Below are 18038 nucleotides of genomic sequence, written 5' to 3' on the forward strand. Positions count from 1 at the left end.
AATTGTTTAATAGCCACTTCCTCTTCAAAATAAGACACAAACTCTAGTTTTGTTTTTATATTAACAATAACTAATACTTTCAATTTCTTTTAAAATAAATTATATCTACATGTAAAAAAGAAATCTCGTATTATGTACAAAATAATGAACATCCAAGTTTCTAATTAGTTAATTAAGACACTGAACTAATGGCATTATGAGGGGAACCCATTTGGGTCAATACTTTGTCCAACCACTGAAGAGGACCGTGTAAATGTATTTCAATCCAACACGGAGTACTGGTGACGTCTTGACGGTGGTACTCAGCACCCCAACCTTTGACGAAACTTATTCGAATCGTGCACATTTTGGTCAACTCGTAAACTGCCTCAAACCCGTAGTTAACACATTCTGAAAGCATTTGGGCGAATCTGGCGTTGTTGAAGATCCTCAATGAGCACTTGGGAGGTATTTTACACACGGTGGTTGGATGGAAGCCGTGCGTCATGTTGGATAGTCTGGATTGGACGAAGATTGAGCACTCAGATAAGCATTCCAGATAGATTTCGCCATTAACACTATACAAGTGAAGCCCTTTGCCTATGTGCTTTCTGGTGTTTTCGATGGTGGAGTTCCTGTTGACATTACTGAGTTGTCCCAGACAAAACCTGTCCGTGTTGTTAACGGGGTCAGTAAATCCATCCACATATACACTCGATGAGTAGCAATTGAAAACCTCGCCGACTCTGGTGTTCAACTCGTAATAGGCAATGGTGGACCAACGTGGCTGCTCCTGGTACGGAATAGGCTGAACTTCGTAAGCAACTGAGTGCTCAGGACTGTTTAACCCACTAACTGAAGACGAACTGGAATGTGCAGGAGACGCGTACGAGGCAGACGAGGCGGTTTCGTAGTTCTGAGGACTCGCAGGGTTGGAGATCGTCGACTGCGGTGACCCCGGATGCGGGGGGCTGCTGTTGAAGCCGTTCTGCGTGTACGACACGTTGTAGGGCATGTTAGGCTCCGAGTATTTCGGGTAAGGCAGCCTGGAATATCCGGGCACGATATCGTTGAATTTGGGCACCAACACCGGCGGCAGGACGTCCGAGTGCACTCTCTCATAGTGATAGGGGTTGATGCACACGTCCTTAAGCTTGGCGGCGAACGGGTAGGTGCACGTGTCGATGCTGCGCAGCTCGTGGTGGTTCTGCAGGTCGGGCCACCGCCACACCCTGCAGTAGATCACGTGGGGCAGCGCCTTTTTGTGGCAGATCTGCAGACGACCGTCCAGACTGCGGGATATGGTGACGCACTTGCTGGGCGTCCCCGGGTTGGATAACGCGGCTTCCAAGTCGGCCAGGGCGGTTTTGTTTTTCTTTAGTTTTTTCACCAGGATGTCCACGGCCTTTTCGGCCCAGTTTTCCTCCTCGTCGCCCTGTCTCCAGCCCAGGAGCTTCTTGGTTGCCGGGCTGGTGACGCTAAACAGCGACTGGAGGGCTGACATTGGTTTACTTCTTCCTTCCCCCGACATTTTAACTAAAAAACGTTTATATTATTAACTAACACAAAAATTATGAACAAAAATATTGTAATTACCTTGACCAGAGGTTAAATAACAAGAGAAGTTCTAATTCTAGACAACCAGGCTCCTGAAGTGTCAATAAATTGCATTTGTGAACACTACTTCTGAACTTCCACACAATTATTTAGATTTATACGAATTATGGGTACCTGCAGAAAGAGCTTAAAAGCTTCAATAGCATTAAGAAATGGGCAAATGTGATTTACTTTTATCTAACTATTTTGCAGTTGACCGATGCAAATGCACTTTATTGCCATTATCAAAATTCGTGATTCCAGGAATGGATTTTAATATTAATGTAGTATTTTAATAGTATACAGTAAATAAAAAAGAAGAAAATGTTGCTAATAAACTTAATAAATAATAATATATTTACAACCCAATGAAACACTCATCTACAAACTAAAATGAACATTAACTACTAAAAATTAATTAAAGGATTAATTAATAAACATTTACAACTCACCTGTGGTTCCAGGATAGTCCATAAAATCTAGACCCTTTTTCTAATTATAATTTTATTATATTAAGTTTATCTCAGCAAAATTATTGTCATTTAATACGAAATCAAAAGCTCTAAAGTTTAGAACATTTATTTTAATGTATATTTTTAAAGTTTTTAACAAAAAACAAATACATGAAAGACAGAATACACACAAAATTGAAATCACAATACTTTAACATCAAAATACTTTGGTTTGTGTATAATTGTGTAATACTAAACAATAAATATTAATTTTACCCTAACCGTGAATATTAGTTAATCACCGATGTGTCATTGGCAATCAAATAATCTTTTCAATGCCTTGTTCACAGTTTCCTAACAATCATGGGCAAACCATGAATGGGCGTCATGAACGGAGATTTTGGTTCCAGTACGACGGGAACGGGCGTCGTGGGACACTTTTCCACCCTGTATTTCCTCAAAAAGTACACCAGACCCACTTTGGCGCAAATCCCCCCGAATCTGTCACCTGAAACGTGGGTTTTAGTCAATTTGAAATTAAGAGTTGGGAATTACCAATTACCGATGCAGTTCCTGGGACCGTTTCCGAATGGCAGGTACTTGCACGCGGCCACCAAGTGTTTCGAACCGTCGGCGAAGCGTTCCGGATCGAATTTTTCCGGTTCCGGGAAATATTCGGGGTCGTTGTGCAAACCGTCGATCGGTACCAGGACTGGTGTGTCCTTTTCGATTTTAAAGCCGGTTTCTTGGATCACGTAATCTTCTTTGCAGTTTCTATTCAGGAACGGTCCAAATGGGTACCTCCTTAACGTTTCTGAGAATAGATAGGCATATAAATTGGAATATTATGTAAAGTACTTGAGATAATTTAATTGTATAGATAAAATTTTTACTTAAATAATTAATTTCTATTTAAATATTATTTGAACAAACACAAATATTATTAAGAAATCACTTTTATTCAATTACACTACATTTCATTCCAAAAATAATGTAGTATAATAATAAAAATGAATAAAATGTTAAATATTATTTGAAAAACACACGAATATTATTAAGTAGTCACTTTCATGTAATAAAGCTACATTATATTTGAAAAATAATGTAGTATAATAAATTAAAATGAATAAAATTTTAAATATTATTTGGGGAAATGTAAATATTATTAAGTAGCCACTTTCATGTAATAAGGTTACATTTTATTGGAATAATAATGTAGTATAATAAAGTAAAATGAATAAAATATTAAATATTATTTAAAGAACCACAAATGGTATTAAGTAGCCACTTTTAAGTATTAAAGTTATATTTTATTGGAAAAATAATGTAGTACAATAAATTAAAATAAATAAATATTATTAGAAGAAAGACAAATATTGTTAATTAGCCACTTTTCATTCAATAAAACTACTTTTTACTGAAAAAATGATGTAGTATAATAAAATAAAATTAATAAAATGTTAAATATTATTTGAAGAAACACAAATATTATTAATTAGCCACTTTCATGCAATAAAGATACATTTTATTAAAAAGATAATGTAGTATAATAATTAAAATGAATAAAATGTTAAATATTATTTGAAGAAACACAATTATTATTAAGCAGCCAATTTTATCCAATAAAACTACAGTTTATTAGAAAAATAATATAGTACAATTAATTTAAATTGAATAAAATATTAAACATTATTTTAAAAAATTTTGTAAATGTTTTCACACAGCAAAAGTATTATGAATAAAATAAAATTGAATAGAGTGATTTTTCATAATTGTAAATTCTCCAATAATTTTTATTATTTCTAGGTAATTTAGTCCCCAAACTTTTATTGCTGATAAAATTTCAAACAGGTAATTTATATTTATGAACGGATGAGTTTTATCTTACAATTTGTGGCAATTTATTATCATTACCTAGCACAAAGCAATTTTAAATAGATAAGTGTACTACAGAGTAGATTAGTTATCTTTGTAGTAAATTCTATTTTTTAACAGACTGATTTCTATTTAAAATCTATGAAACCACTCTAAATCTAATCTTTGTGGAAAACCTAATTTTTTTAATGAATATTTTTATTTACTTAACATACCACAAATAACCATTTCCAAGTACTTAATTGACTGCACATTTTCGAAAGTTATATCGTCCTCAGTCTTTATAACTTTGTTGATTTCTTCCCTCAGTTTTTCCTGACATTTTTCATTGACGCACAACTCATAAAGGGCAAAGGCAAGAGCATTACTTGTAGTTTCAAATCCAGCCACAAAAAAGGTTATGGCCAATGAAACTAATCTGTTTGTATCTAAAATATTAATTATCAATTAACTTTTTACAAATCAAGCCTAGAAATATTACTTACCGACATTTACATCTGAGTTTTTTTCATTGAAAGTATCTCTTATGCCAATCAGCAAGTCAACGAAGTCGTTCCTGTTGAACTTCTTCTCTTCCCTGTATTTCAAAGTAGAATTGAAAACGTTTTGTAGGAACGTCGTGTCGAACAGCCTAAATTTAAACCAGTACACGAACTTGGGTATAAAAAAGTAACAGAACAGCCTGAAAGAATCGCCAAGGCCCAAATTGAACATATTCTGACAGAAGATCCTGAAGTCCGAATCGACTTCGCCGAAAGAGTACGAGTCAATGCCAAAGAAGCAGGAGGCCACCAAGTCGGTCATGTAATTAGCAGAGACGTCTTTTATGTTTAACGTTTTATCGGTGGCGGTCTCCAAGTATTTAACCATGTCGTTGCTGTGCTTCTTCATGAGGGGCACCATAAGCTTGAGCTTTCCCGAAGTGAAGATCGGCGTTAGCTTGTTCCGGATGTTCTTCCAGTCCGGATTTCTCATTATGAACAGGCTGTTGCCGGCCATGGGGTCGGCCTTTTTGTCGCAGGCGAAGGTCCTGTCGTCGAAATTGGCGAAGTCCCTAATGGTTATGTTTTTTATTATATCCGGGTTTCTGATCACCAGGTACGGCTTGCCCATTATGTAGATGCCGAAGTAGGGCTCACCGGGGAATTGGGTGTAGAGGTGGCCCAGGTGGCGGCCGATTTGGGCCTTCCCACTGAAGACCTCCCACAGGCTTCCGGCCAGGAAGACCGGAGGCACGAAGGGGACGCCCCGGTCTTTCCAGTAGTTGTGGTTCCTGGTCAAGTATTTGTAGGCCAGGAAGACTGTGAGCATGGCAAAGATGATGCTGTGCCATGTTGGTGACAGTGCAAACCAAATATTCTGGAAAAAATTTATTAATCAGCCACTTAGAGATAACAATTAATTAATTACTACTATACATGCATTGTAGTATATTGTTCTATTGTATTTTATGTGAGGGATTCTGTTCTGCACATCTGCCGTCGAGTGGTTTATCATCAGATAAGATTATGAATTATTCGACAATGAATAACCAGAAAATTTAATAATCTTTTATAATAACATAAACGTTTTTTATAACGTTTTTAGGTTTATTAAATATAAACTGGCGCATTCGCCTCTTTTAAAACCCAAGTTGATTACTGTACAACTGGTTTACATTCATTAATTGATAATTAAACAATTTAATGTGCTATAAACAAGATTTTTATAATTACAAGCAACTAACGTAATTCAAACAAAACACGTGTCACAAGTCTAAAAACAGACCAATTTTTGTTCGCAAATTATCGTCACACACCGTTTTTTATTTCTGGCCATGGTCGGCGTGCACCGACAACAGTCAATTGGCTTCGGTGCAGGCGAACCAGGAGGGAACTCCGTGCACCGACGTGACCTTTCTGGCCATCATCTCTGTGCGATTGCGTAATTTATTTACACTCAGCCCCAACAGTGCGGTGGACACAATCTTCTGTGTTTATAAATAAATGATGCACCGCATAATGTGGTGCCGATTTCAATTTCATGGGCCACGGTTTGTTGACCTCTTTGTTGAGTTTGGTAAGTTGGGTTGGGACAATTGTTAAGTTGTGGTGGTGTCAAGGATTTTTATATCTGAGTTACATTTGAGATAATTTTAATTGAGTCGTTTTGATATATTATAATTCAAGGACTTTGATCTTAGTTTTTAATTTAAATAATGATATTGCAATTATAATTATTAATATTAAAAATATTATTTGTAATTTTATTCAATTTATAATTAAGAATAAAATTACAAGTTAGACAGCTGATGTTCTAGAAATTTCGATCTGTTCGTGGAGATATTGAAAGGATCTTGAAGTAAATGATATATTGGTCAGTTTCAACATATTGTCACTTTTCACTAAGATTCCTGTCAATGAATCCTTAAACAGTACATCATAAATATTCCTTCCAGACATAGTTGATCTTTTCAGTACGTGCCTTCCTGAAGTTATTCAACACAGTCTCAGATCTGCCAAAGAGAGGAGAAACCGTCAAACAGCTTCTGGGATATACCGCATATCATGCCCTTGCGGGAAAGTATACATCATTACTATAAAACGTTCAATAGGGACTAGGATTAAGGAACATAAACGAAACTGCAAACTAGGACAATCAAACAAGTCTGCTGTAGCTGAACATGCATTGTTAGATGGAAATCATAAGATAAAATTCCAAGATACACAATTGCTTGCATCGACAACTGGATATCACAACAAAATGATTAGGGAAGCGATTGAAATCCATAAACGCAGAAACAACTTCAACAGAAAAGAAGAAGCATTGAAGCTTTATAAAATATGGACACCACTGCTCAAAAACGTCAAAATGGTTAAGCAGATAAGAACGGCCAACGAACAGAACGAAATTTCTAAAACATCAGTTGTCTAAGTTGTCATTTAGTTGTCAATCATATGTCAAAGAGACACGATATATATACCGTATATTCAATAAGGATGATTTTATAATTTTTTTCTATGTCCAACATTGTTACTTAAAGATAAAAATGAATAGAGGTGTTCATTTATCGATACAAATTAAACAACAAATTGAAGAAAATTTCCGGAATAAAGAAAAGTAGAGTAAAATTGCAGTCGATTTAAATTTAAATGAATCCCAGTGGATAAAAATCTAATTTTTATAAATATTCCGCATTTGTTTCCACCACAGTATGTTTTATTTTTTAGTTGCTCTACTTTTGACCATTTACTTTTTTTAAAATAACTAATTAAATTCACTAATAAACAACTGTATTGCTGTATTGTTATTATCAAACGTACTGTATAACTGTCAATAATGTGAATATTCAAAGGTACACTTTTATCAAGATTAATGAAAATTTCTGAAGTTGCTTTACATATGACCGGTAGTGAATGATATTAAACTAAATATTATCAAATTGAGAATTATTATAATGTTATTGAAATGAAGTATTAGAATTAATAGAACTAAATTAAATTAAAACTATAAAATAAAATAATATTACTAAAAACATGAATCATAATTTTTTTATATTTAAAATTATAAATAATAAATAAATTTATTACATTAATATCATCAAACTGGGGATTGTTAAAATTATGTTATCATTATTAAATTAAACGTTAATATTTGTCTACCCATTGTACAATTATATTTCCTTACATTTTGGCCGTAGCAATACATTAAAGGTAGAAAACTACTAATCGACAAAAATCATTCAAGTGTTAAACGTCATTGGACTTAGACCGTTCTTGTTCTTATCTCACCCTTTGCCAAGCAACCAAGATTGTTCCGCCAGCAAGCACCAACAAAAGGTAGGTTTTAATTTAGTTGTTTCACGTTCCCAACATTTCTTCGTCAACAAAGAATTTAAACATAATTTAGAGGTTATGGAAATTTATCAAAATGTTTTTGTAATGTTCCAGTTTAACTTAAGATGCAATTAAACTAAAAGTATTTATAAACTATTTTAAACAATGACACTTTTAAAAATATTGGTACTTTCCAGTATCTAAGTTTATCTCCCATAAATAGCTTTTACAAGTGCAAAAAACTATAAAAATTAAAAAAAAAGAAATAAATTCATTGTTAAAATTAAAAATAAATAAACCGTGGAACAAACAATTTTTTGCCTCTCACGTCAGATTTATCGCGGTGATAACAAAAGAACCTCTTTCGGTCAACAACATTCTTTTTCAAGATTTTTTAAAGCCTTATCTGCAAAATATTTAGGTGCAATCACATGAAGCATTTTATTTATAAACCGTTCAATAACAAATATCAACAAGTCGTGTTTTTCTTGTAGTGTTGTCGAGGTTAATTATGAAAAATTGCGAGTACCGTCAACTGTGGTGCATTTGCACTCGGATAAATGAACCCAAAGAGCCCGGTACATCAGTACTTCCGTTCGCCAAACACATTAGTCCTTTAAGTAACTATTACAGTAATTTGTGTACACCACCGCACATAAATATTGCTCGGACTGTTCTGGGCCAGCCAATTTATCAAAGAAATCAAATAATTTCATAAATCTAAGCAAGAATGAATAACTTAAGAAAGTTATTAATAAGTATTTATTTTGCCTGGGAAAGCTGGGTCAATTGGAAGAAGTACTTGTGGTTCGTAGTGTATCACAAACGTACTACTTACTACCTCCTCAATTGACAAAGTATTGTGCACTTAAACATAAACAGTCGGTGCGTTCGCACTGATGTATAGAGTTTACAGCTCAGCACGAGCGCTTACTCAATTAAATTAAAGAAAAATATAGACCAATTGGTATCTAATTCAGTGTATCCTTTTTAATTAAAATCCACGCCGGCCTCGTGTATAATGTACCCGTGGTGGAATTATTCATTAGGGATGATTATACGGTGTTTGTCACAATTTAAATCTCATAAATATTTTATTATACGAAGACAAGCTCCACGTTATTAAAATGTATGATCAATTGTGTTATGGAAACTTTTCATCTGTAGGTAATATCCGATAAGTAAATGGATTGGAGAGTTTTGAATTTTTAACCGACTAATTTTTTATCTAACAGATTAGGTGATTAATTTAACTTCATTTAATTAGTATTACTTACACTGACATATATTTATTTTATTTTATAACGAGGTATAAAATTATTAAACTGTTAAAAAGACTAATTTTTGCCAATAAAAGATTTAATATTTTAGAATTTCAGCACGTGGTAAATTTTTAAATTTGTTCATTAACTTTCTAATACTTTAAAACAACTAAAAAAATTTTATTTAGCACAAGGTAAATTTTTAAACTTGTTCAATACATTAAAACTTTAAGCTAAAATATTTATATTTTGATGGAATTAAATAAATTATAATGAGATAAAAGATAAATATAAGTGAATTGGACTTAAAAATATTTTTATAGTACTCACGGTTATAAAATTCATAATTGCTTCGTAGTGCAAACTCCACTTCACAAAAAGATGTGATGTGAGGATTCTGGTGGATTTTAAAAAGGCTCACTCCCAATTTCGAATTTCACACACACAATGGTGGGGGACGAAGTTAAAAGCCTTGCAATTGGACGATGTAATTCAGCTGACGTATACTCCCATGGATGTGATTTTAAGTGCAACTTATTATTATTTTAGTGACTCCAGCATTACTACACACTGATTAATTTTATCTTTTTGTGGAAGTGTTATCTGCCTACCTGTTGTTGATATTGATTTTTTTGCGTGGCTATTAGAAAAGTGTAATTAGCAAATGAGTCACCGGACAAACACACAAGCACAAGGGTGTAATGTTTGAAAAAAAATTGAAAAAACAAGATAAATCAATCAGGGCAATTTTTAAAGTAATCCATATAAATTTTGTTGTAATACTCACTTTAATTAGCCCATCTAAATCCATACCCACAAAAAAATAAAAAGGTCCTCTCAAATTTCACAAATTCTTTATGGGATAACCGAAGAACTACTGCGAGGTGCACAATGTACTGATAAAATAGTTGACGTCAAGTCAGCAAAGTATGTTTTATTGATTATCCACCGTTGAATGTCGATTTTTTAATCACTGTGTAACAATTGCATTCATTTAATTATTTATTATCCATATTCTTTATTGATCGCCCTTTATTATAAATAAGGTGGTTAGTTTTTTGAATGTTATTTTTTAAATTATTATATGCTTTTCTTTTTGTTAGTTATTACAATTAGGTCATGATTTTATTTAAAACTAAAAAATTCATATACCATATATACATATTACTTAAAATATAGTTTAAACATTGTTATAAATATTTTGTTGTTTTTAAAAATTGTATTAAATTGCCAAGAAATGGACAAAATGAATTATCATCATTTAATTCTTAATCAATTAATTCTTAATTATATTTAACCAATCAAATATTGTGACATACAGTAGTGATAAAATATTATCATGATGTATTTTACCCCAGTTATCCGGGTGAAATTATGTTATCCTTATAAAAACAATTAAATTTCTTAATTTATTTAATTTGTGTTTAAGTAATTTATTATCAGAGTGGCATAATAAGAGGTATTTTTAATGTAAAACATCTAAAGCAATATTGTGTTATCATAAATCCTAATAAAAACAGACGAATTTCTATAATTTGTTTAAGATTTAATTGTTTGTGCTCAAGTAAATCAAATTTTATAAACGGGTGTAAAAATTATATTCATACGAATTTTGGTATTTGGTATTCAAGGAAACGATCCACGATTTCCTACATATTTTTTTTTTCTGATTTTTGATGGTTTTAAATTTTAACTGTACACAAAACGGAAGGTAATAAATAAACCTTTCTGATTTGTATCAAACTTGTGATATTTTGCTACCTGTGATCACTATCTACGTCCTAAGGGATTTTTTTAGTTTTGTTCAGAATACTAATAAGAAACAAGGACGAATTCTCAAGATTTCTATTTAAGTTAATATTAAATTAATCAGAGACTAATAATAATAATAATAATTTTCCAATTAACCAGAAATCAGAAAACAGAAAAAGGCCAAAACATTAAACATTGAAATTTTAAGCACAAATTTCAAAAATTCTGATATAATTAAGCTAAAATTAAAGAAATTCGTCAGCTTTTATTAGAATAACGTAAGATCGAGGAGGTCTGAATAATTGCTCCGAATTCTGCCACCCTGATAAGAAGTTCTGTTTCGACTTTACTATTCGAACTCAGAACAAAATAAGATATTCGAGTTTTGTATTAGGTTAACATAACATCGAAGAGGTTTCGAATATTGCTCCGGGTAGGTTTATAGGTATAATCACGTACCGCCCTCTGTAAAAGATCGCCTAAAGCATGTATATATCAGTATCAGGAACCTGTAATTAAACACGACATTTTTCTACTAGTTTAGCGGACTTGAACTAGGTGGCGCCACTATCTGCCATGCGACATATTATTCCGAAGTTTAGTTTATACATCTGATTATTTTTAATCTGTGAAATTCTGGAAGATAGTTCGTATATCTATTTTTCATCTGTGAAAATTATAAGTCACTCGATGGCCACTGGTGCCATCTGGAAAAAGTGTACTGAACGAGTAGAGAATTGTCATGTTTAATTACAGGTTCCTAAATTTATCACGGACTGTTTTGTTAATCAGTAACAGAGGGCCACATAAAAATTTATCCGAGCAATATTTAACACCTTCTCGTTGTTATGTTGACCTAATACAATACTCGAATATCTTATTTTGTTCTGTGTTCAAGTTATAAGTTCCAAATTTATTTATTATCAGGATCTGGCAGATTATTATAAAAGTTATCTGGAGTTCCCGATCCTAATAAAATCAAATCAAAATTTTATTAATGTCTTAAGAATCTGGACTTAGTAAATGAAATCGAAGTACACAATTATTAACAGGATTGTAGAATCTACTAGGCAAGGTATTTATTACATAACAAGTTATCCAGAGCAATATTCACCTCCTCGACTTTATGTTATTTTAATTGGTTGTCTTAACATTTGTATTTTGTTGTAGTGCTTGAAGAGTTGTCAACGAGAGGTGAAGACAAAGAATGATATGTACTATAAAGTCTTGCCTGGAGAAACCCCCTTCATTGAAAATCATCAGTAAGTCCTCCAACACCACGATCAAACCTCCAACACGATCAAAGGTGAGAAGATCCCCTACGGTACCTTCGGAGATTGTTACAGCACTCTGACTGTCCTCAATGTCGCTTCTCCGTGTATTAGTCAGACGAAAGGGTTTTATTGAGTCAGGATGTTGTTCAAGAGGCAAGTTAGAAGAATTTTCTGAGCATGGGAATTCAGATCTAAGAAGAAAAGGAGGTGCCAATGTAATGTAATAACAAAAACTATCATCAGTAGTAGAAACAAATAACATTGATTGTTTTGTAGGATTGTATAGGAATTATAAAGAAATTCAACTGTACAAAAAGGCACGAGTGAACGATGATTAATACCGAGGGAATTGGGAACAAAATTGCCAGTATTTATTGCTACAAAATGGATACTTCTAAACCAAAAGATTTCACTACTTCATAACCAAGCATCACGAATTTTGCTGAATTCTACGACAAACGGTAGTACCAAAACTAATGAATAATATTTTTAGTTTGATTGACTTGTTGACACGCCCCTACAAGGAACGACGTGATAATTATCACTGTGACATAATTGGAAGGTCTTGGTCAACATCACTTCATTGGAAATCATCAGTAAGTCCCTCAACACCACAATCAAACCTCCAGTTTACTAATTTTCCTTTTCCAGATGCTGATTTCACCTTCTGCAACATGAGCAAAGGTGCGAAGATCCCCTACGGTACTTCCGGAGATTGTTACAGTACACTCTCTGATTGTTCTCAATGTCGCTTCTCCATGTATTAGTCAGACGAAAGGTTTTTATTGAGTCAGGATGTTGTGCAAGAGACAAGTAGAAGAATGTTCTATGCATGGGAATTCAGATCTAAGAATAAAAGGAAGTGCCCAAGGAAGCCATGTAATTTGACAACAAAAACTCACTCTCATCACTAGTAGAAATAAATAACATTGATTGTTTTGTAGGTTTCTAGAGAAATCCCTACGGTATCTCCGGAGATTATTACAGTACTCTGTCTGACTGTCCTCAATGTCGTTTCTCCATGTATTAATCAGACGAAAGGTTTTTATTAAGTCAGGATGTTGTGCAAGAGGTAAGTTAGAAAAATATTCTGTGCATGAGAATTCAGACCTAAGAATAAAGGAAATGCCCAAGGAAGCCATGTAATTTGAGAACAAAAGCTCTCATCGCAAGTAGAAATAAATAACATTGATTGTTTTGTAGGTTTCTGGAGTAATTGTAAATAACTCCAACTGTACAAAAAGGCACGAGTGAATGATGATTATATCATGAGAATTGGGAACAAACTTTCCAGTATTTATTCCTTTAAAATGGATACTTCTAAACCAAAAGAGTTCACTACTTTATAACCAGGCATCACGAATTTTGGAGAATTCTACGCCAAACGGTAGTAACAAAACTAAAGTTAATTAAACAAACTAATGAATGGCATTTTTAGGTTGATTAACTTATCGACACGCCCCTACAAAGACCGACGTGGTAATTATCACTGTAACATGATTGGAAGGTCTGGCTCAACTTCATTGAAAATCATCAGTAAGGCCCCCAACACCACAGTCAAACCTCCAGTGTAGCATTTTCTTGTTCCAGACACTGATTTCACCTTTTCCAACATGATCAAAGGTACGAAGATCCCCTACGGTACCTCCGGCGATTGTTACAGTAGTCTGCCTGACTGTCCTCAATGTCGCTACTCCATATATTAGACAGACGCAAGGTTTTTATTGAGTCAGAATGTTGAACAAGAGGAAAGTTGGAAGAATGTTCTGAGCATGGGAATTCAGACTTAAGAGGAAAAGGAGGTGCCAATGTAATGTAACAACAAAAACTCTCATCAGTAGTAGAAATAAATATCACTGATTGTTTTACAGGTTTGTATAGAAATTGTGAAGAGATCTAACTGTACAAAAAGGCACGAGTGAATGATGATTAATACCGTGAGAATTGGGAACAAACTTGCCACTATTGATTGCTATAAGATGGATATTTCCAAACCATTTACTTTACAACCAGACATGACGAAATGTGATGAATTCTACGACGAACGGTAATACCAAAACTAAAGTTATTTAAACAAACTAATTTAATGGTATTTTTAGATTGATAGACTTGTCTACACACCCCTATAACAAGGAACGACGTGATAATTATCACTATGTTGTGATTGGAAGGTCTAACTCAACATCACTTCATTAAAAATCATCAGTAAGTCCCCCAACACCACAATCAAACCTCCAGTTTACTGATTTTCTTATTCCAGATGCTGATTTCACCTTCTCCAACATGATCAAAGGTACGAAGATCCCCTACGGTACGGCAAAGACTGTTTTAATACACAATTTTATTTTGTTTCTACTTTATAAATATTCTTTGTTTATTTCGATTCTGTTTGCTGTTCATTCTATTAACACTAATTTTTTTATATCTAGAATTGTTAAAAATTAATATAAAAAATATTTTATTTGTTCCATTTTATTAAATAAATCAATGTATAAAATATTTCACAAAAACGCAAATTACATTTATTTAATCTTTTGAATTGTAATCTGTAAAGGCAGTATTAAATAAAAATATATATTTAATATGTGTTGTTTCATTTTCCTAATCATTTATATCTAATTTAAATGTTTTCATAAACAAATTCAGAAAAAACATTAGAAAATTTATTATTGAACGTTGAAATGGAAAGAAGCCTTAACGTGTTAAAAAAGAAATCTGTAATGTCAACGTTCAAGTGGAAACGCACCTTAACGCATTAAAAAAGATATCTGTAATGTGGATATTAATAGTTCTGCATACGTGCAATAGATGTCACTAGAGTAGAACACGTTATCTGTAATAGGAACCTGTAATATAGAAATCACAGAATGCAATGGTTCAATGTATTTGGAATAGATGACACTAGCGTTGCAAAACAATAAAAATATTCGAAAAATATGCATCAAAATCTACGATTTTGTATCAGGATCACAGAAACGCGAGGAGGTATTTCCCGCCAAAAATGTATCAGGAGTTTTCCCGCCTTTTTTTAAAAATTTTAATTTTCCCGCCTTTTTTGTATTAGGAGCAACACATCTCCTCGCATTTCTGTTATCCTGTTACAAAGTTAAAAATTTCTGTTTTCTCACACAAATTTTTACGATTTCTTGATTTTGTATCCGGATCACAGAAACGCGAGGAGGTATTTTCCCGCCAAAAATGTATCAGGAGTTTTCCCGCCTTTTTTCAAAAATTTGAATTTTCCCGCCATTTTTGTATTAGGAGCAACACACCTCCTCGCATTTCTGTTATCCTGTTACAAAGTTAAAAATTTCAGTTTTCTCACGCAAATTTTTACAATTTCGCGATTTTGTATCCGGATCACAGAAACTCGAGGAGGTATTTTCCCGCCAAAAATGTATCAGGAGCTTTCCCGCCTTTTTTCAAAAATTTGAATTTTCCCGCTTTTTTTGTATTAGGAGCAACACACCTCCTCGCATTTCTGTTATCCTGTTACAAAGTTAAAAATTTCAGTTTTCTCACACAAATTTTTACGATTTCTCGATTTTGTATCCGGATCACAGAAACGCGAGGAGGTATTTTCCCGCCAAAAATGTATCAGGAGTTTTCCCGCAATTTTTTAAAAATTTGAATTTTCCCGCCTTTTTTGTATTAGGAGCAAAACACCTCCTCGCATTTCTGTTATCCTGTTACAAAGTTAAAAATTTCAGTTTTCTCACACAAATTTTTACGATTTCTCGATTTTGTATCCGGATCACAGAAACGCGAGGAGGTATTTTCCCGCCAAAAATGTATCAGGAGTTTTCCCGCCTTTTTTTAAAAATTTGAATTTTCCCGCCTTTTTTGTATTAGGAGCAACACACCTCCTCGCATTTCTGTTATCCTGTTACAAAGTTAAAAATTTCAGTTTTCTCACACAAATTTTTACGATTTCTCGTTTTTGTATCCGGATCACAGAAACGCGAGGAGATATTTTCCCGCCAAAAATGTATCAGGAGTTTTCCCGCCTTTTTTTAAAAATTTGAATTTTCCCGCCTTTTTTGTATTAGGAGCAACACACCTCCTCGCATTTCTGTTATCCTGTTACAAAGTTAAAAATTTCAGTTTTCTCACACAAATTTTTACGATTTCTCGATTTTGTATCCGGATCACAGAAACGCGAGGAGGTATTTCCCGCCAAAAATATATCAGGAGTTTTCCCGCCATTTTTCAAAAATTTGAATTTTTCCGCCTTTTTTGTATTGGGAGCAACACACCTCCTTGCATTTCTGTTATCTGTTACAAAATTTAAACTTTTAGTTGTCTCTACTTACCTGTTCTTTATTAGGGTTTTGTGATGTTAATTAAATAAAACAATAAATTAATTTTAATCTTTCTTTATTTTAAACACTATTCACAATACAGAATTTAACAATTATGTGTTATCTATAACTAAATAAATACAGCAGATATAGATTTATACTCTTATTAGTTTACTAAACATATAGTTTCTGTATACAATATAAACATTTTTAACTTCCAAAATTCATCAAATTTGAGATATTTGTATCAGGATAAAATAAATACGCGCTTTCACCCTCTATTTACAACAGACAAAACTATTGGCGTATCAAATCGTATTAAAAACTAAATGTGTAATACGAATCATAATAGTTCATTCTGCATGAGTTGAATGTCACAACGTTTCGTAAAATACACTGGCGTCATCTATTATAAGTATAGTGTATCATTTATGAATAATTACAGGTTTCTGATAATTATAAATTTTCATTCATTTGACCAAATTTAAGAAAGCTTTTTAAGTTTTCAATATTACCATGATTTTAATTTTATTTAGCATTTTAATATAGATAAATTATGTTAATTCGAGTATTTCAAAAAGTTTTCTTATTTGCATAACCTCACTTTACAGATAAGGTTATGTTTTCAGTGAAGTCAAGAATTTAGAACGAAGTTGTTTTAAACAAAAACACACAATGCCTTTCATGAAAGGAGCCGCTCCTATAAGGAGAACCTTAAAATACTTGGAGGCTGGCAAGTTAATACTCAAGGACCAGATTAAAGTCTTCTCCATTAACTATAATATGGGTGGAAAAAATCATCATGGAGCAAAGTGAGATGAAATTACTAATTAGATTTTGTAACAATAAACAACGGTTATTATTTTAGGGACTTCGTGTTTTGGTATCTTCCTCAAATCCAATACAAAAATCCAAACGTACAAATAGTGAGCTTTAAAAGTATGACCCCGTCACCATTTATTAGATGTTTCTATGGCAAGTTTCATAAAATATGCATCAAGTAATTACCACTTAATGATCTTAATTGTAGAAAATGGCCAACAAATGCTCATCGACATTGATAACAGGACCAAAGAAGAAATCCATGAACATTTAATAAACGTTGTAGGAAAGACAAAGTATAACTATTATTCTAAAACATATTCAAACAACGTGACTAAATAAAATGCGTTTCAGGGCTGTATTAGAGGCAGAAGCCATAGCAAAGGAAAAGAAAGATAACCCTGCCAACTTTGGAGCATTCTGCGACAGACACTGTATATGTGAAATCCCTGGGCAACTCCCTTGCCCTGCTACTTGTCCGGTCCCTAAACATATGAGAGGCAAATACAAGTACAATAAAATAGTGGAGTAGTTCTTGTTAATATTTATTAGGTTTAATAAAAAATAAACAGTTATCACTTGAATTTTTATTTAAAATATTCCTTATACCACAATTTAACTTACCTTTGTGTATAATTTTACAAGTTGACAATTTTGGAGCATTCTGCGATAGGCACTGTACATGTGAACTCCCCTGGGGAACTCCCTTGTCCTGCACCAGCCTAGTCCCTAAACATATGAGAGGGAAATACAAGTAAAACAAAATAGTGGAGTGGATACTGTTGGTATTTATTGGATTTAATAAAAAATAAACAGTTATCACTTGAATTTTTATTTAAAATCTTGCTTATATCACAATTTAACTTACCTTTATGTATAATTTTACAAGTTGACAATTTTGGAGCATTCG

General features: G+C 33.0%; 3 protein-coding genes and 1 long non-coding RNA gene across 7 annotated transcripts; 2 read left to right on the forward strand and 2 right to left on the reverse strand.

Annotated features, from left to right (window-relative positions):
- Positions 1-99: 99 nt before the first annotated feature.
- LOC109605353 (protein mothers against dpp-like) lies at positions 100-1486 on the reverse strand. The gene has a single exon (XM_020021922.2). The coding sequence runs from the start codon at positions 1481-1483 to the stop codon at positions 173-175; it is 1311 nt and encodes a 436-aa protein (XP_019877481.1). The 5' UTR covers positions 1484-1486; the 3' UTR covers positions 100-172.
- Positions 1487-2138: 652 nt separating this feature from the next.
- LOC109605351 (cytochrome P450 6k1-like) lies at positions 2139-10080 on the reverse strand. 2 transcript variants are annotated; one of them, XM_049966586.1, is made up of 5 exons: positions 9310-10080; positions 4388-5261; positions 4118-4330; positions 2590-2841; positions 2139-2535 (listed from the first exon to the last, which is right to left on the reverse strand). In XM_049966586.1, the coding sequence occupies exons 1-5, from the start codon at positions 9322-9324 to the stop codon at positions 2372-2374; spliced, it is 1518 nt and encodes a 505-aa protein (XP_049822543.1). In that variant the 5' UTR covers positions 9325-10080; the 3' UTR covers positions 2139-2371. The 2 variants fall into 2 exon arrangements, with proteins under 2 accessions (XP_049822543.1, XP_049822544.1); XM_049966587.1 differs by lacking the exon at positions 9310-10080 and adding an exon at positions 5321-5341.
- Positions 5840-14587, forward strand: LOC109605352 (uncharacterized). Of its 3 annotated transcripts, none has more exons than XR_007547873.1 (12): positions 5840-5960; positions 7582-7720; positions 11902-12225; positions 12282-12601; positions 12657-12884; positions 12950-13077; positions 13209-13392; positions 13444-13541; positions 13596-13820; positions 13877-14052; positions 14105-14210; positions 14266-14587. It is a non-coding gene; the product is annotated as an uncharacterized LOC109605352 (long non-coding RNA). The 3 variants fall into 3 exon arrangements; XR_002191953.2 differs by having other exon boundaries at positions 5845-5960; positions 13596-13815; XR_002191954.2 differs by lacking the exons at positions 5840-5960; positions 7582-7720 and adding an exon at positions 11663-11806 and having other exon boundaries at positions 13596-13815.
- Positions 14588-16896: 2309 nt separating this feature from the next.
- Positions 16897-17703, forward strand: LOC109605356 (probable 28S ribosomal protein S25, mitochondrial). Its single transcript, XM_020021927.2, has 4 exons — positions 16897-17118; positions 17175-17281; positions 17337-17424; positions 17483-17703. Exons 1-4 carry the CDS (start codon positions 16982-16984, stop codon positions 17658-17660), a joined length of 510 nt encoding a protein of 169 aa, XP_019877486.2. The 5' UTR covers positions 16897-16981; the 3' UTR covers positions 17661-17703.
- The last annotated feature ends 335 nt before the right edge of the window (positions 17704-18038 follow it).

The sequence above is a fragment of the Aethina tumida genome, chromosome 4, assembly GCF_024364675.1.
Source record: "Aethina tumida isolate Nest 87 chromosome 4, icAetTumi1.1, whole genome shotgun sequence".
In the NCBI taxonomy this organism is placed as follows: Eukaryota; Metazoa; Arthropoda; class Insecta; order Coleoptera; family Nitidulidae; genus Aethina; species Aethina tumida.